This window comes from Eschrichtius robustus, chromosome 12 (genome assembly GCF_028021215.1).
Source record: "Eschrichtius robustus isolate mEscRob2 chromosome 12, mEscRob2.pri, whole genome shotgun sequence".
Taxonomy (NCBI): domain Eukaryota; kingdom Metazoa; phylum Chordata; class Mammalia; order Artiodactyla; family Eschrichtiidae; genus Eschrichtius; species Eschrichtius robustus.
The window spans coordinates 106586528-106614172 of record NC_090835.1 but is presented as its reverse complement, the minus strand read 5'-3'; the positions used below and the strand labels follow the sequence as shown (position 1 = coordinate 106614172).

The window sequence follows — 27645 nt, the reverse complement described above, 5'->3', positions numbered from 1 at the left end:
CTGGGATGAAGTGAGAGAGTGGCATGGACTTATATACACTATCAAATGTAAAATAGATAGCTAGTGGGGAGCAGCCGCATAGCACAGGGAGATCAGCTCGGTGCTTTGTGACCACCTAGAGGGGTGGGATAGGGAGAGTATATGGGGATGTATGTATACGTACAGCTGATTCACTTTGTTATACAGCAGAAACTAACACACCATTGTAAAGCAATTATACTCCAATAAAGATGTTTAAAAAAAAAAGGGTACAGGCTGTGGCGTTAAGGACATTCACATCGTTGTGCTGTCATCAGCACCATCCTCTCCAGAACTCCTTTCTTCTTGCAAAACTGAGACTCTGACCCATTAGACACTAACTCCCCCTCCCCCAGCCCCTGATACCCACAGTCCTACTTTCCGTCTCTGAACCTGAGGGCTGCAGGGACCTCACACACCTGGACTCACACACTGTTGGTCCTTTTGTGACTGAGCATGATGCCCTCGAGGTTCCCCCGTGTGGTGCCGCGTGCGGGGACGTCCTCCCTCCTGGAGTTGGCCAGTGTCCCCTTACACGGGTACACGTCTCACGTCTCCATCATCCACCAACCACCATCCACACCTGCGGCTCCTCCCCCTCGGCTCCCGCGAGTAACGCTGGGAAGCGGAGCGCAGGTACCCGAGCCCCTGCTTGTCTGCAGGATCGAACGGAAGCTCTAATTTAATTTTCGAGCCCCCCCCCTCCCCGCACCACTCTCCACGGCCCTCGCCGACACTCATTAATTTCTGGGATTTCTGAGAACGGGGATCCTAGTGGGTGTCAGGCGGTGGGAAGAAAATAAACCAACCCCATCATCCCCGTCAGCAGCCAGGCCGGCGGCCCCGGGCCCACCCCTCCGTGAGGGCGAGACGCCGGTCACCGCTGAGCCAGAGCTGGTACCCAGGGAAGACGCTCTGTGCCGGCGCCTCCGGGGATCGCGAGCCCAGTTCCTATCAGGGACCAGCGAGAAGCCAGGGGGTTCGGGCCAAGAGTCCAGGCCGGGTTCCGAGCAGCGATGGCTGCCTGTGGGCCCGACGCATGCGTGCTCGAGGCGGTTGGGCGGGTGCGGGCTCAGGGATGCCGACGGGCCCAGCGCATGCGTGCTCTGGGCGGCGCGGTGGGGCGGGCTCAGGGTGGCCGGGAGGCCCGGCGCATGCGCGCTTCCGGCGCGAGCGCGACCAGTGACCATGGCGGCGGCGGCGCAGGGCAGGTGGGGCGCGCGGCGGTTGCGGCTCCTCCTCTCCACGCTGAAGCCCGGGAGCCACGTTCCCCTGACCGAGCCCGTGGCTGCGTTCAGGTAATGGCGCCGCTCCCCACCGGGAGCCCCCGCGTCGTTGTCCGCGCGCTCGGGGCGGCGTGAGGGGAGCCGCTGGCCAGGGGCCGGGCTGGGGACGCGCGTGGTGATGGCCTCGCCGGCCCCTTGCCCTTTAACCCGTGACCCGGGCGCGGCCGAGGGAGCGCGGGCGGCGGGGCGCTGCGCTCCGCCGAGGTGCGGAGCCTGGAGCGGCGAGGGTCCGGCGGTGGGAGACCCTCGCTCCGGGCCCGCGTTCCGCGCAGCCCTTCACGCCTGCGGGCAGTGCTCGCGCGCGCTCCTGTCAGGCCAGCCTGGCAGTGCCTGTGCCCCATCAGCTCTCGGAGTCGCGGGCCCCAAGGCCCTGGGTGTCCTTCGCCTCGCTTGCCCGCCTCGAGCTTTAATGTGCAAAAGAATCACCTCGGGAAGCGGGGAGATGTCTCCCCGAGGTGCTGAGGGCGCAGGTTGTGGAGACGCCCAAGAATCTGCCTTTCCCTCTTGTGACACGCCCTCCCGCACAGGCTTTGAGATACGGCAGCAGCAAGAAAACTGGATCCGTCTCTGACCCACAGTCTTAAAAGTGGGTGCCGTCGGTCGCGAGGGAGAGAACGCAGGACATGTGGTTGGAGCGGCGTGAAGCTTGCTTTACTTTATTTCCTGCGTACCTGCCTACACACCCGCACGCGCGCGCACAGACACGCGCCCGCACACAGACACTCCCCCCGCCAGCTGGTGCTGGGTCAGTTCCACTCATGACTAGGAAGATACCTGGCTTCAGAACTTCACCTGTTGGGAAGCTTCTCATTTGGAAGGAGAAAGGAAAGCTATGACCCGCTTTAACGATTTTCAGAACTGTTTTGATACAGATGGAAAAATATGTCAATGTCTGCAGCTCTGTAAGTCAACGTTGAAAAATGCCCATTTATCCAGTGTCCCATTTGCAGAAAGGGATTGAAATGGGGTTCCTGTGATGGCACCAATATCGGTTACAATAGGTTATTAAATGGTTGCAAGAAGGCCGCATCCACTTAGCAGTGCAAATCATTCCTCCTAAAATATCTCTGAAAAACACGTTTCTCTGGATTTTCAACTGCCGTTTTATAAATGCAGTTGCAAATTGATACGACCTGTAATGGGGAAAACAAGCAGTGGTATTGGTTAATCCGGAAACAAGAAGGCAGTCCCGTGTTAAGTAGGTAAAAGCACTCCTGTAAGACCTTTGCTTCGGAACAGCCGGTGCCTAACCTACAATTGAGTTGCGTTCCAAAACCTTCTCTGTAAGTCTGCTGTTTGGAACTCTGACTCTTTGTATTTCATAATCTGCAAAGTGGTTTATCCCAGGGCCTGGTCAGGAAAGCCTTTTCCACCTGAAATTGGGTGTTACGTGCATTTACAATATTATAACTTTACAGAACCTAACAGCCTGCCTGAAGAGAGATGTTTTCCGGTTCAACCTGGGGCTGCTCTGTCTGAGCATCAGAGAGCCGCCGTCCGCTGGCGCCTGCCCTCACCTTCTGTCCAGCAGTCAGGATGAATGTGGCCCCGGTGCCGAGCCCCGCTGGGGACTCTCTTCAGCCGTGAGTTTACAGAAAAAGCATCAACAGGAGCAAGTTCTTTACCCTCGCTAAGCCTCGTGCCTTGCAGAATTGTTCTGAGGGTTTGAGACAATGAGGGTAAAAGGCCTGGCACGTAATAGGAATTAAGTAATTAGTAGTTACAATTAGTAATGATACAAATATGAATATCTAAATAATAACACAGTGTATAAAAGATGTAAAAATAAGTCCTCAAAATTCATGTTAATCCAAGCCCTGGGCGTTGCTAATGCTTTATTGTAGCTAATGGTTACTTTGGAAAAAATGTACAAAAGAAATAGCTGAACATACAAGGTACAGAGAATATGTAGGACTTATTCAGTGGCCCCCACTTTTATTTCTAAGCAAAGTGGACATTCCAGGTGTCGACATTCAGGTGCTCATTTTGGCTTTGCAAGTTACCAGCAGAGTGACTGGGGCCAGTTACCTAAGCTCTAATCCTCAGCGGTAAAATTAGGTTGAGTCTAATGTGCATCACATAGCAAAATGAATGAGATAAGTAAGCTTTTATCGGAGGACATTATCTAGTTTAATAATTAAACTGTATGTTAGTTCTAGTTTAATTCTTTGCCCCAGATGGTTACATTCTCGCCTGCCCTACAGGAATCCTCCCTCTTTGACGGGGGCAGCTCAGCCCCCTCATCAGGAAGTACCTGCTGTTGTATCGCTCCTGACCCCCTTCCCTTCCACGAACTTGCTTGTCCGGCCTCCCAGAAGGAGGGATTCAAGGACAAAAGTGAGGCGGGATCTGGGCTCTTCTGGCTGAGCAGGCCTTCCTGCAGGCTGTTTTTAGAAAGGAGACAGGATTTTTCTCTCCTCTAAGAAATTAACTCAGTACAATCCTCCTCAACCTCGGTCGTCTATTGGAGTCTTTTGGAGAATTAAAAAAATACAGCTGCCTGGGTCCCAGCCCAGAGATTTTGATTTAATGCAGCTTGGGCATCTGGAGATTTGAAGGTTTGCCAGATGATTCAAATCTAAGTTTGAGTCCCCCTGGTATAGTGGGGGCAGGAAACGCTCTCATACAAAGGGGCTGAGCGCGTAGCTGTGTAGGTGTTGCTGAAGGTGTGGTGAACGTGTTGTGTGCTGCGTGCACCCCTGTGTCTCCTGTCCTCATACTTGGCAAAGTGCGTAGAACTGCTGGTTGCAGATTGAACTGTCTTCCCTGCCAACTCCCAGGCAACATGGAGCACCCAGCCCAAAGTAGGGGGTCAGGATATATGTGAACGAGTGAATAATACGGCAGCGTTCCGGTGTTTTAGAAAGCACATGCCGGGGCTCTACCCCAGAATTACTGAGTGGGTCTCGCAGGATTGTCTCAGGCAGGTGCATTTTTAACTCCACAGGTGATTCTAATGAACACACCTGCTTAAGAACACCTGGGTTAGAGAGTTGATTAATGGGAGGGAGAAATTGACAGCCCAAGAGAAAGGGGTTCATTTTTGTTCTTTAAGTTTTCTGAAGTTTTCTATCTATCCTTTTTCCTACCTGAGAGTTTGGAAAATTTGGTGTCTTGAATGGGGTTCAAAGTGATGAGCACATGTCAGGGCCATTCCAAGGCCTGGCCTCTGCAGCCTGCTTTTGTCTCAGAGTTCTTTTAACAGTGTTATCGGAGGCCTGACTGTCATCTGAGAGCCCTTTGATATAAGCTGGAGGGAAAATGCAACACTCCTTTCAAGTATATTTATGTGGAAGATCATTCAATAACTATTATTTTTAAAAATAAAACTTTTTTCTTATGTTTGAAATTGATTTGCTTTTGTACATGAACAGTTCTCTGTCCTGTTTCCCCAGCCTGGAGATGGATGCAAGGTTTTGGGAGCCTCCATTAACCCCAGGGGTAGGCTGGTGGGATAATGGCAGGTCCCTCAGGTGTGACGACAGACAGGGTGTTGGTGACAAAACGCCAGGCACATTTCCTGTCCCGATAGCCTGGCTGCAAACCCCTTCACCATTTGGCCCCAACCTTTGCTCCCTCTCTGCCCCCATGCTCTTGCCAGGCTGAGCTTGCCTGGTCCCCACATGTGCCCCCAACCCCTGGGCCTTTGGTCATGCCATTTCTTCTTCTACAAGCACCCTCCCCACCACATTCTTTCTTCAGAGTTGTACCCATCTTGGAGGTTCATCTCAAATGCTGCTTTTTCAGTCTGCTCCAGGTACCTCCACCCAAGCCTGCTAGAATCTCTCCGTCTCTCTGAAGCCACCTTCAAAGTCCTGCGCCTTAGTAACCCTTTCCTGCCATTGAGTTCCCATCACGCCCAATTCTAGACTGCCAGGTTTTATCTCTGTATTCTCAGGCAGCCAGAAGAATGTGGGATGGGGATAATGAGAAGAAAAGAAATTTGGAATGGGGAATCAAAACACCGATACGGCAGAGCACAGAGGGAAGTCCGAAGCTTTGGGCTGGAGAGACTTCGGGCTGGCCACGAAAGGGAAGCCCGTGTGAGCCAGGCCCTGGGCAGCTCCCGGCCCTGGAGGGGTGCAGGCCTGAGAGCCAGCAGCCCCTGGTTGTGAAACCCAGTGGCTCGGACCTCGAGAGAGATGGGGGGGCCTCGTTATACATGGCCTCTTCACTGCGCAAAATGCCTCTCCAATCATGTCCTTCACACTGCTGGGAAGGGGGCCCCTCGAGAACCTTGAGGGCACGAGGAGTGATAGAGGGGCGCAGTCTCCCTTAGCTGAGCTGAGCGAGCGCTGGGCGTCTGTGTCTGTCTGGGGAGCTGCCTCGTTTCGTTTCCCGTGCTGAACGCAGGCGTCTGACGGCCTCTCCCCTCCCTGAGGGTGTGCAGACGACTCTGTCTCTCGCCACCGGACGTGTCAGTAAACCGTCGTTTCCTGAAGCGACTTATCAGTGGAGCATTATTCGCCTTTACCTTGATTCTGGAGCTGTCCCAGGAGCAGGGCGTTAATAACAAGTAACAGCAGGGTCTGTGGGACACGACCATGGCTCGGTGGTGCTTTTATTGCTCCTCCCGTGATGTTTCTGTAGATAATGAGCTCGTATCAGTAGTTATGTCAGGCCTTCCACCACTCAGGTCTGTCATGTTTTTCCAGAAGTCGTGTGTTAAGACTCGATGTGCCTGTGTTCGGCACATTTGTTCCAGCATCTGTCCTGGCACGCCTTCACGTCCCTTCTGCGTGTCCCCCAGCCATCTGGGGAGTTGGTGGGAGGCTCCCAGGGCCTGATGCAGGGCCCCGTATGTGCTGTGTCGATGTGCATCCTCACGTTGTCATCCTGGAGCTTCCGCGAGGGCAGTTGAGGCTCCCCAGGGCAGAGCCCCTGGGGTGGCACGCGGTTAGATGCTGCAGCGTGGGAGGTCTTGGGCCAGGGAGGGCTGGGGAGGGGCGGGGCTTTGATATGGACCTGCCTATTTAACAGTCCATGCAGAAACATTTCAACATCTTAAAACCAGTCTGGCCACGTTGGTGCAGACGGGCATTCCTGACCAGGGCCCTCATGTGGCTGGCTGGAGAATGGAGAGGCCAGATGCCTACAGGACAGCCTCGGGCTCAGGGCCTTCCCCCTGGACCCTGAGACCAGCCTCATCCTTGGGAACACCACCAATGCAGCCGAAGGTCCGGGTGCCTCCTCTGGACCTGCTGAGGCCCAGACGGGTGGCTCCAGGGTCTGTGCCGATGCCCACCTGGCATTCCACTGCAGGGGCTCCCGTGTCAGCCTGCACCTTGGCACCCCAGCGTGGGCCTGTAGGGTGGCCTGTGTGGCCGTTGACTTCAGCAGGCCTCTCGGTGCCTCTGTGGGATAAGCCCTGAGCTGGTGCTGTAGGATGTTCAGACATGAAGACGCAGCCCAGATCTGCAGCGTGGCGGGGAGGAAACAAACTGGTTCCTTTTTAGGTCTGGAAAACTGAAGCACGTATCAAAGTAATCCGAGGGACCTGGGGAGGGTACTGCAGCTGATTCGTGTATAAAAGCGTGGCTTTGTCCTCACATTTGTGCTGCTCAGTAGTTTTCCTCTGGGGCTGGGGCTTTTCTCTTCCAGCTCGTCTGTGACCTCCGCCAAAGTGGCTGTGAACGGCGTCCACCTGCACTGTCTGCGGACTGGAGGCGGAGAGCACGCGGTCCTGCTGCTTCCGGGAATGTTGGGTCTGGAGGTTTTTACCGAGTGCTCTGCATGCTGTGTCCCCTGTGCTGCCTTCACAATCCTAGATGCCCAAGCTTGATCATTAACTTTAGTGCTTTGCTGAGATGCTTTAAGTAGTATTTGCTACAGTCAATTTTAGGTGATGTAGAAAGATACCTTTCTACTTTATGCAGTTTTTATTCCTTTAAATACCCAGTTTTCTCCCATGCAAGTCCAACACTGTGTAGTTGCTTACAGCTTAGGGGGATGACGGGTCAAGGAAAGCAGTGTGGGAAGAAGGGATGGGTGAAGGAAGGAGGTGAGTGGGTGACCAGCGGCCCAGTTTGCCCGGGATTGAGGGGTTCCAGGATGTGAGACTTCTGCTGCTAAAAGTTGGACTGATTGCCCTGTTGTGCTTGACTATATGTTCAGCTAAGATCAGAGCTAAGAACAAAACTGGGCTTAAAGCCTTTTTGAAGGTCAGAATTGGTTTGGCGTGAACGGAGTGTGGTAAAGCCAGGTGGATTGCGATCTCCTCTTACAGATGAGTAGTTTAGATGTAGAAAGTTCAGAGGGGGGAATTTCCAGTGATCCCAGAGCATCTCAAATTTGGTTTTAAGGGTTTCAGTGTTGTTTTATTTTTAATTTAGTTAAGTAATCCCAGTATATATTTCCTTATGATTTGCTTCTTTCTCTTAGAAGTAAAATGCTAAAATTTTTCGGTCACATGATGGTTCCACTCGATGTAGCCTCAGCTGATAGTGGCACTCTTGTAGCCATTGAGGCGTCTCTGTCCAGATAGTATTTAGTCTCTTTTTCCCTCGAGCTGTTGTAATGGAGGACCATAGTTACTCCAATGGCTGATGTAGAGCTAAAGCAATGAACAGTTTGCCATTGTTTCAGTATTGCTGTCATTATCCAGGTATAAAAAGCTTTTGGCAGTTCAGTTTTTGCTTGTGTAAAGCATTAACCTGATTCAAAAATCGAACAGCAAGTTTCTCCCCTAAACTACTGTCCCCCAGCACGCAGTTCCCCTACCCACGGGCAACCAGTGTTGATGGGTTTCCTTCTCAGGTATCATATATTGGTAACTATTCCTTAAAGTAATTTCATTAAGGTTTTAGTATTCAAATGGTCTTTGCACTGGTCTTCAGATGTATACCTGTGTGCCAGGTATTATTGTTTCTGAAATTGGTCTTGAGTTACACTGTTGCCTTTTCCCACCTTCTCACCTCCTGCCCTTCTTTCAGCGCAGTTCCCTGGAAGACCCTCCAGTTCAGGGATCATGAGAGAAGCCTCAGATGTCAGAGCAGTAGACTTGTGCTGGAAATCCAGTTATGTTTTCAGCTTGGGTTTTCTGGATGATCTACCTGATGTTGAGGAAGGTGTATCTTGTCAGGAAGAGTGACATCATCATCCTTGATGACATTAAATGATCCTACAGCATCTTGAAAGACATTTTCTAATAATTGCCAGTTTATTAAGCAAGACGTTTAGTATCCATTTGTGACCTGAGCTGTGAGTCCCCAGAAATCAAGCAGAGCTTAGAAATGAGACGCTGACTTGCCCCTGGACTGGACTCCTTGGGAGTCTGGCCTTCCACCCTGTGTGGACCACACAAGACCACCCTGCCTGTGCACACGGTGGCCGTGACCGTGTGCGCAGGCTGGGGGCTGCTGGTCAAGTCCGCCGCCGGCCTGAGAACGTGGTTCTACTTGCTAACATAACGCTGGTTCATATGGTTGTCATGAAACAAACTAGTTTGATTTCTTCCCTCCACACCCTTCCCTCCCCCCTCATTTCAGTGTTTTAGTTTAATTTTCTGGTTTCTAGTTATAACCAGAAAATGAAACCTTCAGGGCTATTCACATTAGCTTAGTAAAAGACATCTGGGATTTTAGAATTCTGCTTTGAATAACTAGGATCAAATCTCATTAATGTGTCTACACATATTATTAAGATCTCTCTCATTTGTAACAGTCATTTTTTAAAAATAGAAAGAAAAAATAACCCAGAAGCATGTTGTATCAGTAAGTTTATCTCTATGCAGTTTCATGAATTTTTTTTTTTTTTTTAATAAAAAGCACAATTAAGCTGAAGAGAGATCAAACGTGCTGAAATAATACAGGACCAAATGAAAAATCAGGGCCTCTGTCCTTCTCAGAGTAGCCACTAGGGGGAGGTGGGGGGGTAGGTCTGAACTCCAGCAGGAAAGGGAGCTGCTTTGCTGGTTACAGCTGAGGTCTAACTTTGCGTAGAAACTAGTTACTTTAAGATTGTAGTTGTTTCTGCTTTTGATGTAGCGTGTTTGAAACAATGAAAACATTTACTGGAGTGTAACCAAATGACTACTTTCAGGAAGTGGAGAGACTGATTTTGGACCTCAGATTGAGAACCTGAATAAGAAGCTCTTCACGGTGGTCGCCTGGGATCCCCGAGGGTATGGACATTCCAGACCCCCAGATCGAGACTTCCCAGTAGAATTTTTTGAAAGGGATGCAAAAGATGCTGTTGATTTGATGAAGGTGGGTCTCTTAGGCAAGAGCCCAGAGGAGGAAGGTGGCTGGCCCTGTCTTCATTTCTTTTGCTTTTGTTTGTTGTTTCTTCAAGGGTAATGCCACGTGACTCCTATAGAGAATTCAGAGTTCAGGTGGGTGTAAAGAGGAAAACAGATATATCAAACAATCTAACTATTTAGAGGTACTGCTACCAAGACTTTGAGGCTCTGCCTTTCTGGGCAATCTTATTACATGTGTAAGCACACAATTCTGTATTGATGGCATCCTACTATACCTAATGATTTTCCAGCTTACTGTTCATTGAACAGTTGATCAAGGAGATACTTCCATGCCAATAAATACAAATTTACTTCAGTTTTATAATAGGCACTTAGTATTCTGTTGTATGGATACACTGTGTCTTAATTCCCCTCTCTTCTGATGGTAGCTAAATAATTTCTAAGTTGCCGTGTGTGTGTGTGTGTGTGTGTGTGTGTGCGCGCGCGCGCATGCATGCATGCAATTATACACGGAAGTGCAGTGAACATTGTGCTGTGCATGGATGTTGTGGCGCTCATGTTTTGCTATGGCAGACAGTGCTGGTGTGGACTTCCTGGACCTGTCCTGGTACACGTGTGTGAGAGCTCCATGCACATTTAGGAGATGACTTGCTGGGTGATGGGAGATGCAGATGTTCATTCTACAAGATAGTGCCAAAGTATTATCCATAGTAGTCACACCAATTCAGAGTCCTATCAGCAGATGCCTTGGACTGATATTTGTTACTTCTTTAAATTTCCCCAATCATGCAGTTTTTACTTCTCGGCAGCATCTCCCAGATGCTCATCTTCCCTGTCAAACACATTCTCGGAGCCTGGCTGATTCACCCGAAGACCAGTGTAACCACCATCATTCTTTCCCAGCCTTCCTGTAGCCAGTTCTTCCCATAGTTGCAGTCAGTGGCTTTACCAGATGCAGCGACTCTCCCGTTTCCCTCTCTGATCTGCATACCTGTCCTCAGAGTCTTCGCTCAGACCTGCATGGACGCACACACGTTGTCACGTCCAAGTACAGCTGATCTCCACTGTTTCCGGTTCCTTGAGACTTTATCCAACCGGAAGATGTAGTCCCCTCATCATTCAAAACAATACTATGTACTTAGGTTTTTATGACAATCATATTTGCACCACAACTAATTGAGAGAAACATTTATGTCATCAAATGGTGGACTCTAGGATTTTTCTTTAATGGCCAGTTGACACTCCACACACCACAGCTGTGTTGATTCTGATACTGGACGATCATCAAGTTCTCTCAGCGAGGAGCCATAACCTGTGCTGTGCATTTCGTGGTATTTGTCACAGATGCTGACGTTTAAGAAGGTCTCTTTGCTGGGGTGGAGTGATGGTGGGATAACAGCCCTCATTGCAGCTGCAAGATACCCGTCCTACATCAACAAGATGGTGATTTGGGGGGCCAACGCCTACGTGACCGACCAGGACGAGGAGATTTATCAGGGTAAGTCCCTCCACCTGGAGCGCAGCCTCCCTTCCCCCGACCTTTCTCAGGCCTTGTTTTGATGCGAGTTGACAAGTCATGTCTCATCCGTTTCCTCGGCTGTAATGTGGGAAGGTGGTAAGTTCTCAGGAGAGTAATGCAGTTTAACTAGTCTGTATTTTAAAGTTTCCTATTTCCAGAAGTGACACTTTTTATGAGTCAGGAAAAGGCTAATAAGTAAAGTTCGTATCTACATTTCCTACTGTGGTAGTGACCCTCAAGGAAGGAGGGGGTTGACATGAAGTGTTATTTACAGGCTCATTTCAAGTACCGTGAGTGTGGAAGGGAACATTGTATTCAAACGTGAACCCTCATACTTTAAAAGAATTGTTGTGCTAGTCACACTTTTAAAGGTTGTCCTTCAAGCTTATCTCTGAGGATTTTTAGAGACGGGGGGAACAGGGGCTGGCAGAGTGCAGCCCGTGGGCAGACCTGGCCCACTGCCTGTTGGTGTAAGGCTGAGGCTCTGATAGAGGAGACCAGCGCTGTGGTTGCTGGGGACCGAGACGGGTGGTCCCCTCCAGCCTGGGGTTGCTACCCAGGGCCTGTACTGGTGGCCACCTCACCCACCGGGCACCCAGTCATGGCATTCCAGTTGGCAACTCAGGAGTTGCTTAGCCCCCAGCAAGCTGCCCGAATTGAGACCACTGGGCTCGCAGGATGAGAGGAGGGCGCACTGAGATCTGGGGGTCCCTGGGGCGAAAAGTGCAACTGGCTTAGGCTTCCCCCACTTTCCTGGCTGCAGCCTTCGCCCCTCTGCTTCTCTCCAGGAGGTGACAGCAGGCGTGCGGGTGATGACACCGCTGCCGCCCCGTGGCTTCCCTCTTGCGTCACCGCCGCTCCTGAGCCTCCGTTTCCCCAGTTTGTCAGCATGTTTGTTAACAGAACTAAAAAACAAAACCCTCCTCGGGAAGGTCTCCTCGCTGAGGCAGACGTCCCATCGTTTACTTCTGCTCCTCCTTAAATATGTTATAAGATACACTTTAAAATATGTATTTTAATATATATCTTATGTAATAGTGTAATAGGATATATACTATAAAACATAATGTATATTTATAAAACAAATATTTTATATATTTAATTTTACATAAATAATGCACATGTGTATAGCATCTCTATAAATTAAATATGATATCGAACACATAATAGATAATATTTTGATTTTGATTATTTCATAGCTGAACTTTTAGTTCAACCGTGTAATATTTGACCCATATAAGGCAACACCTGCGGCGTGAACGGACCCGCCGAGGAGCACGAGGTCAGTCGCTGCTGGCCGCGCGCTGCTTCTGGCCTGAGTCGTCCATCCGTGTGCCGTCTTGAAGGCACTGTCGTCGCGCACATTCATGTCCCTAAGCGACACATAACTTAGTTTTATTTGTTTTGGAGCTAAGCAGGGTTCCTCCGTACTATATGGCGTTTTCTGTGACTCCCGTTTTACACACGGTTCTCTTAGAACGCCGTTTCTGAGGCTCGTTCGTGACGGTGCCGTGTGGCGTCCTGCTGGGCACGCCTGTTGCACTTCTTCCCCCCTCTCTTTCCCCCTAGTGTTGCTGTGAGCGTCCTCGGGTGCGTCCTCAGCGTGTGAGCAGGCCTCCCTGGGGAGGACGCCCGTGCTGGGCTGGCTGCGCCGTGCTTGCTGATGGGCCACTTTCAGGTGGCTCCCACCCCCTTAGCGCATATCCTCAGCAGGAACTCGGAACTATCAGAGTTCTTAATTCGGGCCAGATGGGTGTAAGACAGTATTTCATCGGGGGTCTTAATTTGCATTTTCCTGTTACTAATGAAACTGAGAATCTTTTCACGTGTTTATGCACCACTGGGGTTTCTTCTTTTGCATTTTACCTATTCGTGTCTTTTTACTGGTTTTTAAATTTTTATTGTGTAATATATGATACATGTAAATAGCACAGCATGTTTCACGGGTGCATGTTATGAAGTGTAACAGCAGAGCCAGCACGCAGGAGACCCCACCCAACACAAGCAGAGAGCACTTCTGATACGGGCACGGTGTTACTGATTTGCAGTGTTACTTTGTTTTTTGGTTTTTAGTAACCTGATTACCAACTCCTTGCTGGTTAACCATTGTGTTAGTAGTTGTGTTACCAGTGTGTGACTTGTCTTTTTGCTTTCTTTCTGGACAGGACTATTTAATTTTAATGTGAGGAAATGGTACAATGTTTTATTTTCTCATTGCCTTGGTGAGTTTTTAGTTGAGGTATAAATGACCTGTAACATTGAGCTGCTCTTACATTTGCCGACGTGTCTCTCGGCTCTCTGCTCACCTTTCCTCCTTCCCTCTCACATGTCCCTTCTAAGGCCCTCTCTCTTTTCCCTGAAATTGTTCTTCAGAAGTTCTTTAAGGGCAGGTCTGGTAATAGTCAACTCAGCTTTTACTTAAAAATGTTTATTTCACACTCACTCTTGAAACATGGTTTGGCTAAGTACAGAAATAGAAATGGAAACGTATCTTCTCTGCTATTCTGGTGTCTTCTGCCTTCCTTACCTGCTGTTGTGGGTCTGACTTCCCTTCCTTTGGAGTGATATGTCTTATCTCTGGCTCTTTTTCAGATTTTCTCTTATTCTTTGGTACACTGCTGTTTTACTGCCCCGTGTTGGATTTCTTTTTGTTTTTCCTATTTGGGCTACATTTAACTTTTGTCTGGATTCTTTTATCAGTTCTGAGAAACATTGTCACCTGCTGATTCCCTCTGACAGTGAATCCCCCTCCTCTCCCTCCCCCTCCTCCATCTTCCCCCTCCGTCCCTCCTACCCCTCCTCCTTTGGGGACTGATTGAACTTTGTAGACCGAGCATTTCCGTCTCCCCATTTCTATTCATCTCCGTGTCTCTGTGTGTAGGGCTCTGCATAATTTCTTAAGCTTTCTCTTCCAATTTTCTAGTTGTTTCGTTATCTTTCAAAGATTCTGATTGCCTTGTGATCTTTGATGAGGAGTGGATATTTGCTTACTCTTAATCTGAAAACAAACAAAAAGACAGTGAGCATAAGTTGAGAACACTTTCCTTCAGAGAGGATGTCCGTTTGCTGCTCTCTTGGCAACTATGGATGGTACCAGGTTGGGGCCATTTCCGTCTCAGGTTTAGCCGTGTCCACCCTCCCCCAACCAACAGTCACCTTCCCCCGAAGCAACCCTGCCTTTGAGTGGTCTTACCACTCTTCGCTCTGTTTTCAGGGTTCTCTTACACACAGACACACACACACAACACACACACACACTCTAGTTTCCATCAATTACTGCAAACTCCAGCAGTGCAACAAAAATTATATATTATGAAAGAGCTAGTTGTTCCACTGCAAGAGGGCCTTCCCGAGGGTGTGGTCTGCTACACGGCCAAGGGCAGAGCCGTCTGTGGGGCACTTCTCACGGGCCGTCTTCATGCCGTCGTGCCAGCCCCTCTCTCCTCTTCCTTCTTCCCAGGTCTCCTGCCACCTCTTCATTTTCAGGCTTCTTCTCTGCCTCTCCCCACCAGCCTCGCCCCCGACCCCGTCCAGAGTCTTCTCAGTTTTGTGCGGAGCAGTTCAGCGTCCTCAGCCTCTGGACTCCACCTTGGGCGTCTGTCTGCAGGTTCAGAAGAGTGAGCGAGAGAAAGGCAGGCACTGTCTCTATCAGGGTCAGCCTGCCTCAGACGGCAGTTCACTTTAAAGGTGGCTTTTAGCCATTATTTCCTTTCCTAACAGAGAGTCATCTGTAATATAGTTTGTAGTTAGTAGTTACACCCATGTGCCTTCAGTGGCAGAAATTAGAATGAATGATGTGTGTGCATTTCTCAACGTACATAAATGCAGTTCAGAAAAAAACTCCTGTTATAAATAATGTCATTTTCACTCAGATGACCCTAGTTAGGGGAATGTCTGCTTTTATATTATACCTTTAACAGAAAGCATTAATTTTGGATCTAATTTTATTCACTTGGTAAGAATCTACTGGTCTCTCTTTTGTGCCCGAGGGCCACAGTGGGGGACAAAACAAAGCAAAACCCCACACAGCTCACATCTTGGTGGGGACCCAGCACTTGGCACTCACCACGGGCACAGAAGCCACTGAAAGTGACAGGCGCTGAGCCTAGTGTCGGAGGGCGGGGTCGGGGCAGGCCTGGCCGACCTGGGCGAAGCCAGCGTGAGCCACGTGGAGACCGGGGGAGCGCTCCCAGCTGGCACGACAGCCAGTGCCGCGGCTCTGAGTGCACTGCGCTTGGAGTATTTACAGGTGAACTCTAGTTTGAGACTAAACCCGTTCTTGCCCACGCATCTGTCTTTCAGGTATCCGAGACGTGTCTAAATGGAGTGAGAGAACAAGAAAGCCTCTGGAAGCCCTCTATGGGTTCGACTACTTTGCCAGAACCTGTGAAAAGTGGGTGGATGGCATAAAACAGTTTAAGCATCTTCCAGATGGTAGGTTACATGAGCTATTTAACGGTCCCTTTGCTCATTAGAGAGGCTGCTTGAGTCCCCCAGATGCTCGAGGATTCCTCGGGGATTAATGTGCTCGCCCACTGTCCTTCCACACTGATGTGTGAACAGAGGGTGCTGGTGATCGTGTACAATGCGAGTTCTTGTGTGATAGACCCGCCTTGCACCAGAGACAGACCATGTGTACAAAGGGTCACATTGTTGAGTCTCTCATAGCAGACTGTTCTTTTTCCTTCGAATCCTTTGTGTGGATGATGGCAAAATCATTCTCCAGAAGCCTCAGATACTCTTCATTTTCTAATTCCAGGATGGGTAATTAGAAAACAGAAAGCTGCAACAGACACCAGATTTCCTCTTTTTCACATTTAGAGGTGTCACCCCACTACATCCTCTGTTACTAGGACAGAAAAGGAGGGACTCTCTGTCATGACCTTCAGCCCCAGAAGAAATAGTATGAGGAAGAACGTATTCAGTCCTTTCCCGAGTTCAGAGCTAAGTTGTGTCACTTTAGCCGTGACAGATGTCTTCCTGTCTTTATCTGAAAAATTAACATGATTTCCAATAACAGGAAGAATTGACATCCTGAAGAGAAATTCTGAATTAAAGTCTATTTTTTATAGCTATTTACATTTGTAATCTCTCACTTTTCTAATTGCTGAAAGAATCGAGACTAGGTAAGACCTAATCTTGAAGCACATTCAGTTACAAAACTGTTGTGATTCAGGTACCAGTTTGGTCTATTCAGTAATCATTTCCAGAATGAGTCATCTGTCAAAACTTTCATAATGAGGAGGACATTTGGAAATGTTACTCTTTTGGTTTAAGTTCAAAACAGCAAGTATATCCTGTTCAAATGCAGTATCCACCCATAGAAACAGGTCCTTGAAATGTATTTCAGGAGAATGAAAAGACAACTACAGACTGGGAGAAAAAATATTTGCTAAAGGACTTGTATCCAAATATACAAAAAACTCTTAAAACTGAACAATAAGAAAACAACCTGAATAAAAGATGGGCCAGACAACAACGAGATCCCACTGTACACATCTTAGAGTAGCCACACAGAGGAACTTTAGGACAGTGAAAATGCTCTGTATAATATCATCATTGCATCCACGTCATTATGCATTTGTCCAGACCCACCAAATGTGTCCAAGAGTGTGTGCCCGTGGAAAACCCCGGGCTCAGGGTGGTGACGGCGTGTCAGTGCAGGTTCATCTGTCGTGGGAAGCATCTGACGGGGTGTCGACGATGGAGGAGGTTGTGCACGTGTGGCCAGGGGTACGTGGGAGCGCTCTGCCTCCCGCTCGGTCCTGTTGTAACCTAAAACTCTAAAAGATGCAGTCTGTTAGAGAGAGAGTGAGGGAGAAAGTGTCATGATGCAGAGAATCTGGAAACGTATGAATCGTCTTACAGCAAGGCTGTTAACAAACTTCTCATCTCCCTTCAGTACCGACTCCTTTGACAGGAGCCCTTTCCTTGTACTCAAGGTTATGGCTGCTCAGTTCAGCTTAGGGATGCATCGCCCGATTTGGAGTCAGGCCCAGGGGTGGATTCTGGCTCTGCCACGTGGCTGCTGTTTGAGTGGGTTCAGGCAGATCACTTAGCCTCTCTGAGCAGCAGTTCTGGGTCTGTGAACTGGAGATACTGGGAACTACCCAGGAAGCTGCTGTGAGGATTATATATGTGAGGTGAGGTGTTTTTATACATACACACGTGTATATAAAGTATGTGAGGTTTTATATACTATGTGAGGTTATATATATGAGGTTCTATATACTATGTGAGATTACATACCTGAGGTTTTATATATATATTCTATGTGAGGTCACATATGTGAGGTGAGGTGTTTTTATACATACACACGTGTATATAAAGTATGTGAGGTTACATATGTGAGGTTTTATATACTATGTGAGGTTATATATATGAGGTTTTATATACTATGTGAGATTGCATACGTGAGGTTTTATATATATATTCTATGTGAGGTTATATATGTGAGGCTTCATATGTATATTTTATGTGAGATTATATACTATACATGAGGTCATATACGTGAGGTTTTATATGTATTATTATATGTGAGGTTATATATGTTAGGTTTCATGTTTTATTAGATGTGGTTTTATATATATTATATGTGAGGTTATATACATGAGGCTTTATATGTATTATTATATGTGAGGTTGTGTATATATTATTATATATGAGGTTATATATATGTGAGGTTTTATATATATTGTTATATGTGAGGTTATATATATCATGTGAGGTCGGCTTTGATACAGTACCAACTACAGGGTGAGTGCTTAATAAAAAGTTACCACTACTATTGTAAACATACTTGATTTACAAGCAGTTGTATCTACTGTATGAGTTAAAGCCTGCATCTCCTGTGTCTCACGGGTGCTGAGTCACTGGGCCGGCTCCTGACACGCGGGGTGGGCTCGGGAACACTGGCGTTAATCGCCGCGGGGCTGCTCAGTGGCGGGTGCGGCCACCCCAGGGCCAGCAGGCAGTGACCCCCACCCACGAGGAGGGAGGAGCCGCTGTCTGGACAGCACCTGGGGACCCTGGCTTTCTCAGGGCAGCTGGGGAGGACGGGGTAGCTCTGGGGTGCCTGCTGGGAGCAGGACACCTCCTCTTAGCGGTACAGCCGCCCCAGGGATGTATGATGGTCCCTGATTAACCGAGAGAGGCCAAAAAACTCATGGAGTTAGGGCACCCCCAAGATTTCCCCCGCAGGAAATGGCAGGACAGGAAGTGGAGCCTGACTTGTGCCATGTGAGCCTTGGAAATGCTGTCACTCGTCAGGGTGAGGGCCTCTGTCAGGGGTGTCGGGCGGGAGGGGTGGACAGCAGCTTCTGCACAGCTGCCCTTGTAGCTTCACCGTGAGGGACCCAGGCTTGAGGGCCAGAGGGCCCCACTGAAGACGCTATTTCAAGGGAGGAGCTTTTCAGATACCAAGCGTCTACCATCGTTTGGCAAACGGAACTGCCCCACGTAATATAAAGACTTGTAGGGTTTTTGTTTGTTTTAACTACTGTTTTCCATGAATTATGAATTTAAATCAGGCAAGAGTGCTTGTTCACTAGTAGAGCTTAAAAGAAAAAAGCCAGGAGAGAAACAGAAAGGAAACCCAAAGAATGTTAGAGCTGGAAGGCACTCAGACCCCGACTCATCCAGGCCGGTCTCGTAGAGACGGATGCTAAGGGCCGGGGGCGGGGTGGGGGGGGGCCCGCTTGCCCGCGCTCTGCTCCTCCCCACCCCGAGGAGGGTCACGGGAAAGCAGAGTCTCCATGTCTTTCAGGTAACATCTGTCGGCACCTGCTGCCCCTGGTTCAGTGCCCCACCCTAATCGTGCACGGTGAGAAGGATCCTCTGGTCCCGAGCTTCCATGCCGACTTCATACACAAACACGTGAAGGGGTCACGGTGAGTTCAGCGTGAGCCAGCACTCTGCCCTGGGGGCTTGGGAGGTAAACGGGAGAAGCTGTAGGAAGAGAAGAAGCATGAGGGTTGGGTTTTTCAGGTGCATCCCACCCCATTTTGCCCATGTGAACCAACAGTCCTGCTGTATTTAGGGAACGGGGCCAAGGAGCCCGGGAATCTGAGGGCAGGAGCTCTGAGGGCTGCAGCACATCAACCTAAACAGTCACCTATCATTTGGGAACTTTCGTTATAAAAGCACTACTTACCCAGTAAAGAAAGTTTGTAAAATCAAAAGAAGAAAGCAAATGGCCTGTTGCTTACCATCCATTTAAATACCTCCATTAGTAGCATTTTTGTGTACTACTCCTTTCTAGTATTTTTTTTAACATAGATAAAATCATATTCTATATTCAACTCTGATTCCTGCTTTTTTCCCACTTAAAATTATGTTGTAAACTTTTTGTGTTATTTAAGCCTTAAATATGTACACATCAGAGGAGAACCTGTTATTCAGAATCACAAAACAGCAGCGTCTGCCAAGCCAGCTGTGTTGGTGGCCCATTCGATTAAATGGCAGAGACACGTTCCTTGTCTGTGCAGCCCTGTTTCTGCCAACCAACCTGGGGACGCCAGAGAACCTAATAAGACATGTCAGCAGAAATTCTGTTCTTCAATCCCATTTGTTTTTATATGGAGCAGAAATTTAGAATTTAAATACTTTGGCTGACACGGGAGCCAGCTTCTGCTGGTGCTTATATCAAGATGAAAATCCCATGTTGAGCAAGCTGAGCATTTCCTTGATATGCAGTGACGCACATCCTGAAGGAAGAAATGAGGTGCGGCCAGGAGGTGGTGGCCTGGGTTTGTTTTTCTTAAGCAAACCTACTGGAAAATAAACACCCAAGTGAGCCTTGGTCCCTTCAGAGACTGTATATTAATTCCAGAGATGCTGTCATTACTCAGGACATCTTTGGAATTGTATAGAATTCTTTGGAAACTGGCTTTGTTAGTGACCTAAGAACATTCTCCCTCCCCCCCCCCCCACCCCCGACCCCCTCCACGAGCCGATTCCGGTGCCCACTGCAGGCCAGCACTGCCTGGCAGGTCCGTAGTGGTCCCTGAGCTGAGAGTTCCACAGTCCAGCAGGGAAAGTAGGCTCAGAAACAGTTCCTCTACCTCCTAATCATGCTATTTATTCCATGATAGATTTTAACAAGTGTCTCAGAATTTTTAAATGTGGGAGACATGCTTCTTATTCTGCAGTAAAATAGCATTACTATAAACCTGTCTAATTCCTATGTCCAAATAGCATTTTATATTTTAAAAGGCATTTCACATATGATACCTAATTACATACTTCACAACAACCTTATGGAAAAAGATTTTGTCCCAATTTACAGATGAGAAAATCAAGGCTGAGACATGTTAAGTAATCTTCCAAGGTTGCATGGCTAGTAAACGACAAATCCTAGGGTTTTTTCCTCCTAATATGGTGCTTTCCCCCACAGCACAGCTGTCTCTCATAAACATACTCTTATTTTAATATGATGGTAAGATGCCTGTATTATATATTTTCTGACCTGGTTAATTGTCTTCTAGCTTCAGAAGTGACAGGTTTTTGCACACTGATGCTCATGATAAATGCAGTGTGTTCCCTTAGAGAGCCAGGTTCAGTGAAAGTCTGCAAGAAAGTTTAATTTAGGAATTCTGTTCCAGACCCATCTCCTAGCAACAGAATACATCAATATGGGAGAAAAATATTCCGTTGCCATTCAGATGTTAATGGTTTCAGTACACTCTCTTATGGAAGGTCATTTTCTTAGAGCAGGATTCTTTGGAAAAAATGAGTTCAGAATAAAGTGTTACACTTGCTCCCTTCCTCTGCCAGAAGAGCCCTTTATGTTGGGCATGAACCTAAAACACGGTGGTTAATTCTGGACCCACAAAAAGAGGGTTGATTCCTTGAGCACCAAGGGTCCCCCTCCGACTGTGTGCACAGGCCTTCTGACCCCAGGGGAGTAACTCCAACTCCGAGTGCAGGGTGCTTCCGACGAACTTGGGGTTTCATTTCCTTGCCAGGTACATTTATAATTAAAGAATTAAAGGCACAAGTCTGTCGCCTCAAAGATTGTACTACAAATAGATAATCAGGTATGAAACAAATGCCTTTCTCTCCTAGAAGGGGGCCGAATGAAGGGTGGGTGTTCAGCAGGCCCACTTCCTGCCTGTGACAATTTGTCTCTCTCTGTTCTCTTTGCTGGAGAAGAATCACAGCATCTCCTGGAGACAAAGAGGCCTCAGAGATCACTCAAGTTCAGTGATTTTAGGTTTTGTTTTTAGGCAGTTGAGCCCTTCCTCCTAACAAACTCTTCTGCAGAAGTCCCAGATACAAAGCATAAGATAGTGGTCGCTGTGATTACAGCGGTGATGGGGAGCAGGCCCTGCCCGCTCCGGGCATCGCCCGCTCGGCCAGCCCTCCCTCCTGGATCGCACGGCACTGACACCGTCGCCTGCCTGGCTAACCAGCCTCTGCTTGAGCGCCTCCTGTTGCCGGGCACGCCTGGTCCTCGGGGCCGCCCAGCTTGCTGTCACAGTTTGCGCCGAGCAGAGCCTGCACCCTTCGGACCCTTTGGGGCTGGAGTGGACGGGCCCCTGGAAGCAGAGGGGCCGAGCTGGCTCAGGAGAGGGTGGGGCTTCCCGGAGGATGTGACCACCGCGCTATAGTGGAGACACGGAGTGCTCGCCGTGCGTGGTTGTCAGCTCCGGCTGCTGTGACAGAGACCGCACACTGGGCGGCTGAAACTACGGACATTTAGTCCCTCACAGTCTGGAGGCTGGACGTCCAAGATCAAGGTGTCAGGGGGTTGGTCTGTCCTGAGGCCTCTCTCCTTGGTGTGCAGATGCCACCTTCTCCCTGTGTCCTCACACGGTCGTCCCTCTGTGTGGGTGTCTGTGCCCTGATCTCTTCTCATAAAGACACCAGTCAGATTAGATTAGGGCCCACCTGTGTGACCTCATTTTAACATGATACCTCTTTAAAGACCTGATATCCAAGCAAGGTCACACTCTGAGGTACTGGGGTTAGGACTTCAGCATGTGAATTGGGGGACATGGCTCAGCCCATAACAGTATGTTTCTGAGGAGGTGCTCAGATCTCAGGAATTGGGGGCCCAGCAGAGATCAGGATCTGGGTTTCAGACCCAGCTACACGTGACCAGCGCCTTGCCTCGAGTCCTTCTGTACCCCTTGCCCCTTCCTTGCCTGGCCAAGGCCACCCAGCCTTCCGGTCACAACTTGGATGTCTCTTCCTGCTCCTCCAATTACTCACCTTTCTGAGGCCACACGGCCCCTTCTTGATACCTTGTTAGCAGCGAGCATGCCAGCGTGTGTGCGTGTAATATATCTAGAGAGAGAGAGGATGGATTTCCTCCAGGAGTAAGGCATAGGCTCGTGCCGCTACAGAGGCTGAGAAGTCCAAGATCTGCAGTCAGCAGCTGGAGGCCCAGGAGAGCTCATGGTGCGGTTCAGTCTGACTCTGAAGACCTGAGAACCGGAAAGAGATGACGTTTCCGTTCGAGTCTGAAGGCAGGAAAAAGCCCGTGTCCCAGTTTGAAGACAGGCGGGAGGAGTTCCTCTTGCTCAGGGGAGGGTCAGCCTTTTGTGCTATTCGGGCCTTCAGCTGATTGGATGAGGCGCACCCCCGTGGGGAGGGCACTCTGCTGTGCTCAGTCTGCTGATTCAGGTGTGAATCTCATCCCGAAACACCCTCACAGACACACCCAGAATCATGTCTGACCAAATGTCTGGGCACCTGTGGCTCAGCCAAGTTGACGCATAAACCCGACCCTGGCGGACGGCAGCTGGCGGGAGCTTCCTCAGAGGTCTTGGCCTGGCGGTGGTAGCGCTAAGGGTGCCTGGGTTGCCCAGGTCGTGGGTCAGGTGCTGGCCTCTGTCTGATCACAGGAGGGAGGAGGGACCTCGCTCTGCAGCTTCCTGGCCTTGTCCGGTCTGGCCAGCGGTGGGAAGATGGCCCCAGACCTCCAAGGTGGGCGGGGGTGGGGGTGGTGGCATGCCCCTGTGGGCGTGAAGTAAGAAGGGCTTGTGCTGGCAGCAGGTTCGTTCCGGTTCCGCGGAGAGGGGGTCCGGCGGACACCGAAGGAAGGGGGACGCACCCCCCTCAGCTGCCCGGATGACCCTTCCCACCCCCTCCTCAGCTGCTGTTTCTAGTTCCTCCTCTCTGACTGCAGGCAGCTCGAGACCCCCTTTAGGGCCAGGTTCCAGGATTAACTCCAAACAGGACCAGCCTCCTCCTTACAAAGCCGGGTCCTGGTGTCTCACAGTGGGGGGAAGTGGGGGCTCATCCTTTCTAGACAAATCTCACCCGTGACATTTTCTAAAGTTTTTTTTTTTAACATCTTTATTGGAGTATAATTGCTTTACAATGGTGTGTTAGTTTCTGCTGTATAACAAAGTGAATCAGTTATACATATACATATATCCCCATATCTCTTCCCTCTTGCATCTCCCTCCCTCCCACCCTCCCTATCCCACCCCTCTAGGTGGTCACAAAGCACCGAGCTGATCTCCCTGTGCTATGCGGCTGCTTCCCACTAGCTATCTGTTTTACATTTGGTAGTGTACATATGTCCGTGCCACTCTCTCACTTCGTCCCAGCTTCCCTTTCCCCCCGCTGTGTCCTCAAGTTCGTTCTCTATGTTTGCGTCTTTATTCCTGTCCTGCCCCTAGGTTCATCAGAGCCATTTTTATTTTAGATTCCATGTATATGCGTTAGCATCTGGTATTTGTTTTTCTCTTTCTGACTTACTTCACTCTGTATGACAGACTCTAGGTCCATCCACCTCACTACTGATAACTCAATTTTGTTTCTTTTTATGGCTGAGTAATATTCCATTGTATACATGTGCCACATCTTCTTTATCCATTCGTCTGTCGATGGACACTTAGGTTGCTTCCCTGTCCTGACTAATGTAAATAGTGCTGCAATGAACATTGTGGTACACAACTCTTTTTGAATTATGGTTTTCTCAGGGTGTATGCCCAGTAGCGGGATTGCTGGGTCGTATGGTAATTCTAGTTTTAGCTTTTTAAGGAACCTCCATACTGTTCTCCATAGTGGCTGTATCAATTTACATTCCCACCAACAGTGCAAGAGGGTTCCCTTTTCTCCACACCCTCTCCAGCATTTGTTTGTAGATTTTTTGATGATGGCCATTCTGAGTGGTGTGAGGTGATACCTCATTGTAGTTTTGATTTGCATTTCTCTAATGATTAGTGATGTTGAGCATCCTTTCATGTGTTTGTTGGCAGTCTGTATATCTTCTTTGGAGAAATGTCTATTTAGGTGTTCTGCCCATTTTTGGATTGGGTGGTTTGTTTTTTTATCATACTGAGCTGCATGAGCTGCTTGTATATTTTGGAGATTAATCCTTTGTCAGTTGCTTCATTTGCAAATATTTTCTCCCATTCTGAGGGTTGTCTTTTCATCTTGTTTATGGTTTCCTTTGCTGTGCAAAAGCTTTTAAGTTTCATTAGGTCCCATTTATTTATTTTTGTTTTCATTTCCGTTACTCTAGGAGGTGGGTCAAAAGGATCTTGCTGTGATTTATGTCATAGAGTGTCCTACCTATGTTTTCCTCTAAGAGTTTTATAGTGTCTGGCCTTACATTTAGGTCTAAAATCTCTTTAAGGTAAGAATTTTCCAATTGCAGTCGATTGTGGTCGCCAGCAAACGTAAATAAATTGTCTCCAAGTTGGAGCATTTTGCTGATACGCTGTACATACCTGGAACCTTCATAACGACTTTCGTGCGTTGTGAAGCACAATACAGATAGGATAAAGGATGAATAGCAAACGTGTGTTAAGTGTCTACCGTGCGCCAGGAGATAATGTCATCTTCCGAATAACCCTGTGGGGTGGACGCTGTAACTGTCGCCACTTTCCAGGTGAGCAGCGGCGGTTCAGGGAGATGCTGTCGCTTGCTGGTAAGGAGCCTACGTTGGTGAGACTGGCTTGTCCTGCCCCCATCACAGCCAGCGCCTTTAGCCTGTTTCTCCGTCGCCCACTCGCACGTCGGGAGCGTCGTCCAAGGACCGTCCAGGAGAGGCGGAGGGAGACTAGAGGGACTGTAATTCCTCAAAAGGTCCAGAATCACATTTCTTTTTCTAAAGGTGCCAAATGCAGTGAGGAACCTGCCCCAGCAAATAGGATCTAGCATCTGCCCCCGAGGGGTCCATCCTCTCCAGCTGAGCCGTGTGTCTGGCGCTGGGGAATTGCCTGCTCGTTTTCCTGGAAAGTGTGATTGTTTGAACACCGCTCTCCATGAGCGTGTGATTTGATCCTTTGTTAAGTGGGTGAGAGTCTGGGTCAGCAGCGGTGGCCACGCTGCCCTGGCAGCCCCGTACTTACACCTGTCCGGGGCAGTGCTGTCCCGAGAGGAGCACATGTCGGGGGTAGTGACCCCTGTGTCAGACCTCAGGGAAGGCTGTGTTGAGGACCCCGAAATGACCCCAGCAGCTATCAAGGATCAGAGCTCTTTTAGTCATACCCTCATTCGTCCATCTGTCTGTCCATCCCTCTGTCTGCCCATCCTTAGTCCAGTGCAGTTCTGAATGTAGATGCCTCAGAACAGGGCTCCCATATTTTTAACGAGGGGCCCAGTTTTTATTTCCTGAGACTGAGACTACTACTGGGAGAACACAGCACTGAGGCTAAAAAGATGGGATTCGCAGCTGGTGTCTCTCCTTCCTTCTTGGGTGTCTGAACAAATAATAGGAGTGGGTTGGCTCCCCACACAGGAGGACTTGCAGGTCTGGCAGGGTGGGTCTCTGCTTGGTCCACGGTGGAAGGTGCAAGGTATCCCAGACATGCCCTTCTGTGACTGCCAGCATCCTCGGCAGTTGGTTCTTTTCTGTCTCCTGAGAACAGAGGCCGTGACTGTCCCTGTGAGCCCCGTCCCTCTGGAGGGCAGCTGGTCCTTTCTCTGGGGTGGTGCAGCTCATACTTCTTTCCTGAATAGCATTAACATTGACTTGGAAATGCCCTGGTTATTGTTAATGGCATTATTAACCATCCCCGGGGCCCCAGAAAGATGCCAGCAACAGATCCTCCTTTCAAGCCAGTGATCTTGATAGTCTGGGTTCCCTCACCACCACCCCCCACCCCCGTGTGGTTGGGTGCGGGAGGCCCAGCATCGCCCAGGACAGCTCTGTTCCAAGCTCCCTCCCGCCACACGTCCTCCCTAATGTTCACTGAGGTCCCTAGAGCTCTCCACTCCCCACCCCGTGGGAAGCACAGAGAAGCAGGAGATGCGGTAACTGGCATTTTGCCCCAGTGTAGTCCTTTTAACGTGTTACTGGGGACAGAACAAGTCAGACTTGCGCTTATATCCTAGAACCTTTAATTTGTTTAAAACTTATTGTCTGTACTTTTATAGCCAATAAGTAAAATGTGTAACTCAGAAGTCTGCCTTTATTAAAGAAACTGCAGACCAGCCACATTTGACCAAAGCCCTGTGGAAAGGAAGAAGCCTCCCGAGGATGGTGAGGTGTCGTGACGGCTGCAGAACCAAGGGCGGGTGGCTGATGCAGGCTCCTGCTACCCTCACAAGCCTCAGGAACATTTACTTGCCCTTTGTCTGGTGGCTTGTATGCAGACCTGCTCAGTCCTCCAAAATGATGGGGTGATTTGGAACCTTGAACAACAGGCCTGTGGGGGCTGTGAATTCTGATTTGGGTTTTCCCACTACACAGATATTCCAAGAAGCTCCAATCCGGTGGATTCTGGACACTTCATCTTTTTATCATCTTTCCAACCCTCTCTCTCAAGACCAATGTTATTAAAAAGATTTTTTTTCTTAGGTAACCACCAATCACATCTCCCACTCTCCGTCAGGTTTGCAGTCAAACTATTTCTTACCTGATTCAGTTCCAAGCACAGCGTGTGTGCTCTGTCACTGTTAAGTCTCTATTCTGGGACCATCCATAAGATGTACCTTACACTTTCTTCCTAATAGAGAGAGGTGATGGAAAAAAAAATAAAACACGGCAGTTTCTCACTTGAGGTTTTCATGAAACGATAGGGAGGGTAACGGGTTTTTAAGTGATGGGCCGTTAATCATAATCTTTTTTTTTTTTAGGTTGCATCTGATGCCAGAAGGCAAGCACAACCTGCATTTACGTTTTGCAGATGAATTCAACAAGTTAGTGGAAGACTTCCTACAGTGACAGTGTCCCCGAGGACATGTGACCTGTGAATCCTGAGCCTGGGGCTTGAGCCTGGTGCTGCCTTTGAAACCCGCCTGCGTGTCACCCCCCAGTTAACCTGCCTTCCCAGGCTCCCCGTGCCTCCCCACAAACTGCTCCTAATCCAACAGCAATAATGACATATTATAAGCATCCTCTAGCTTTCATAGCTACAAAAATTAAACCTGATTTTTCAATGTTGTTGTGAATTTCTACCATTGTCTTAAAAAATAAATTGCTATCATGATTTACTTTACTTTCAGGTAAATGTTCAGTGAAGCATTTGTAGTGTTCACGACTGCTCCACTAAGATGAGTTGAATTTATGCGGTGCCTTTTATCTGGGAGGTGCAAGCGTGCACTGGTCTTTGTATTCATCACAGTGTTCACAGAGAAGTGGCTAAGCTGAAGACAGTCCTCGCCCGGGGCCCTGGATTCCACACGTTCACGGGGTTGCTGGAACCACAGCAAACCAG

The 27645-nt window shown here is 48.9% G+C and overlaps 1 protein-coding gene across 1 annotated transcript; it reads left to right on the top strand.

Moving 5' to 3' along the window:
- The first annotated feature begins 1195 nt into the window (after positions 1-1195).
- Positions 1196-27426, top strand: BPHL (biphenyl hydrolase like). The gene is made up of 7 exons (XM_068557559.1): positions 1196-1316; positions 6906-7009; positions 9345-9511; positions 10849-11002; positions 15326-15457; positions 18789-18912; positions 27065-27426. The coding sequence occupies exons 1-7, from the start codon at positions 1207-1209 to the stop codon at positions 27150-27152; spliced, it is 879 nt and encodes a 292-aa protein (XP_068413660.1). The 5' UTR covers positions 1196-1206; the 3' UTR covers positions 27153-27426.
- Positions 27427-27645: the final 219 nt, after the last annotated feature.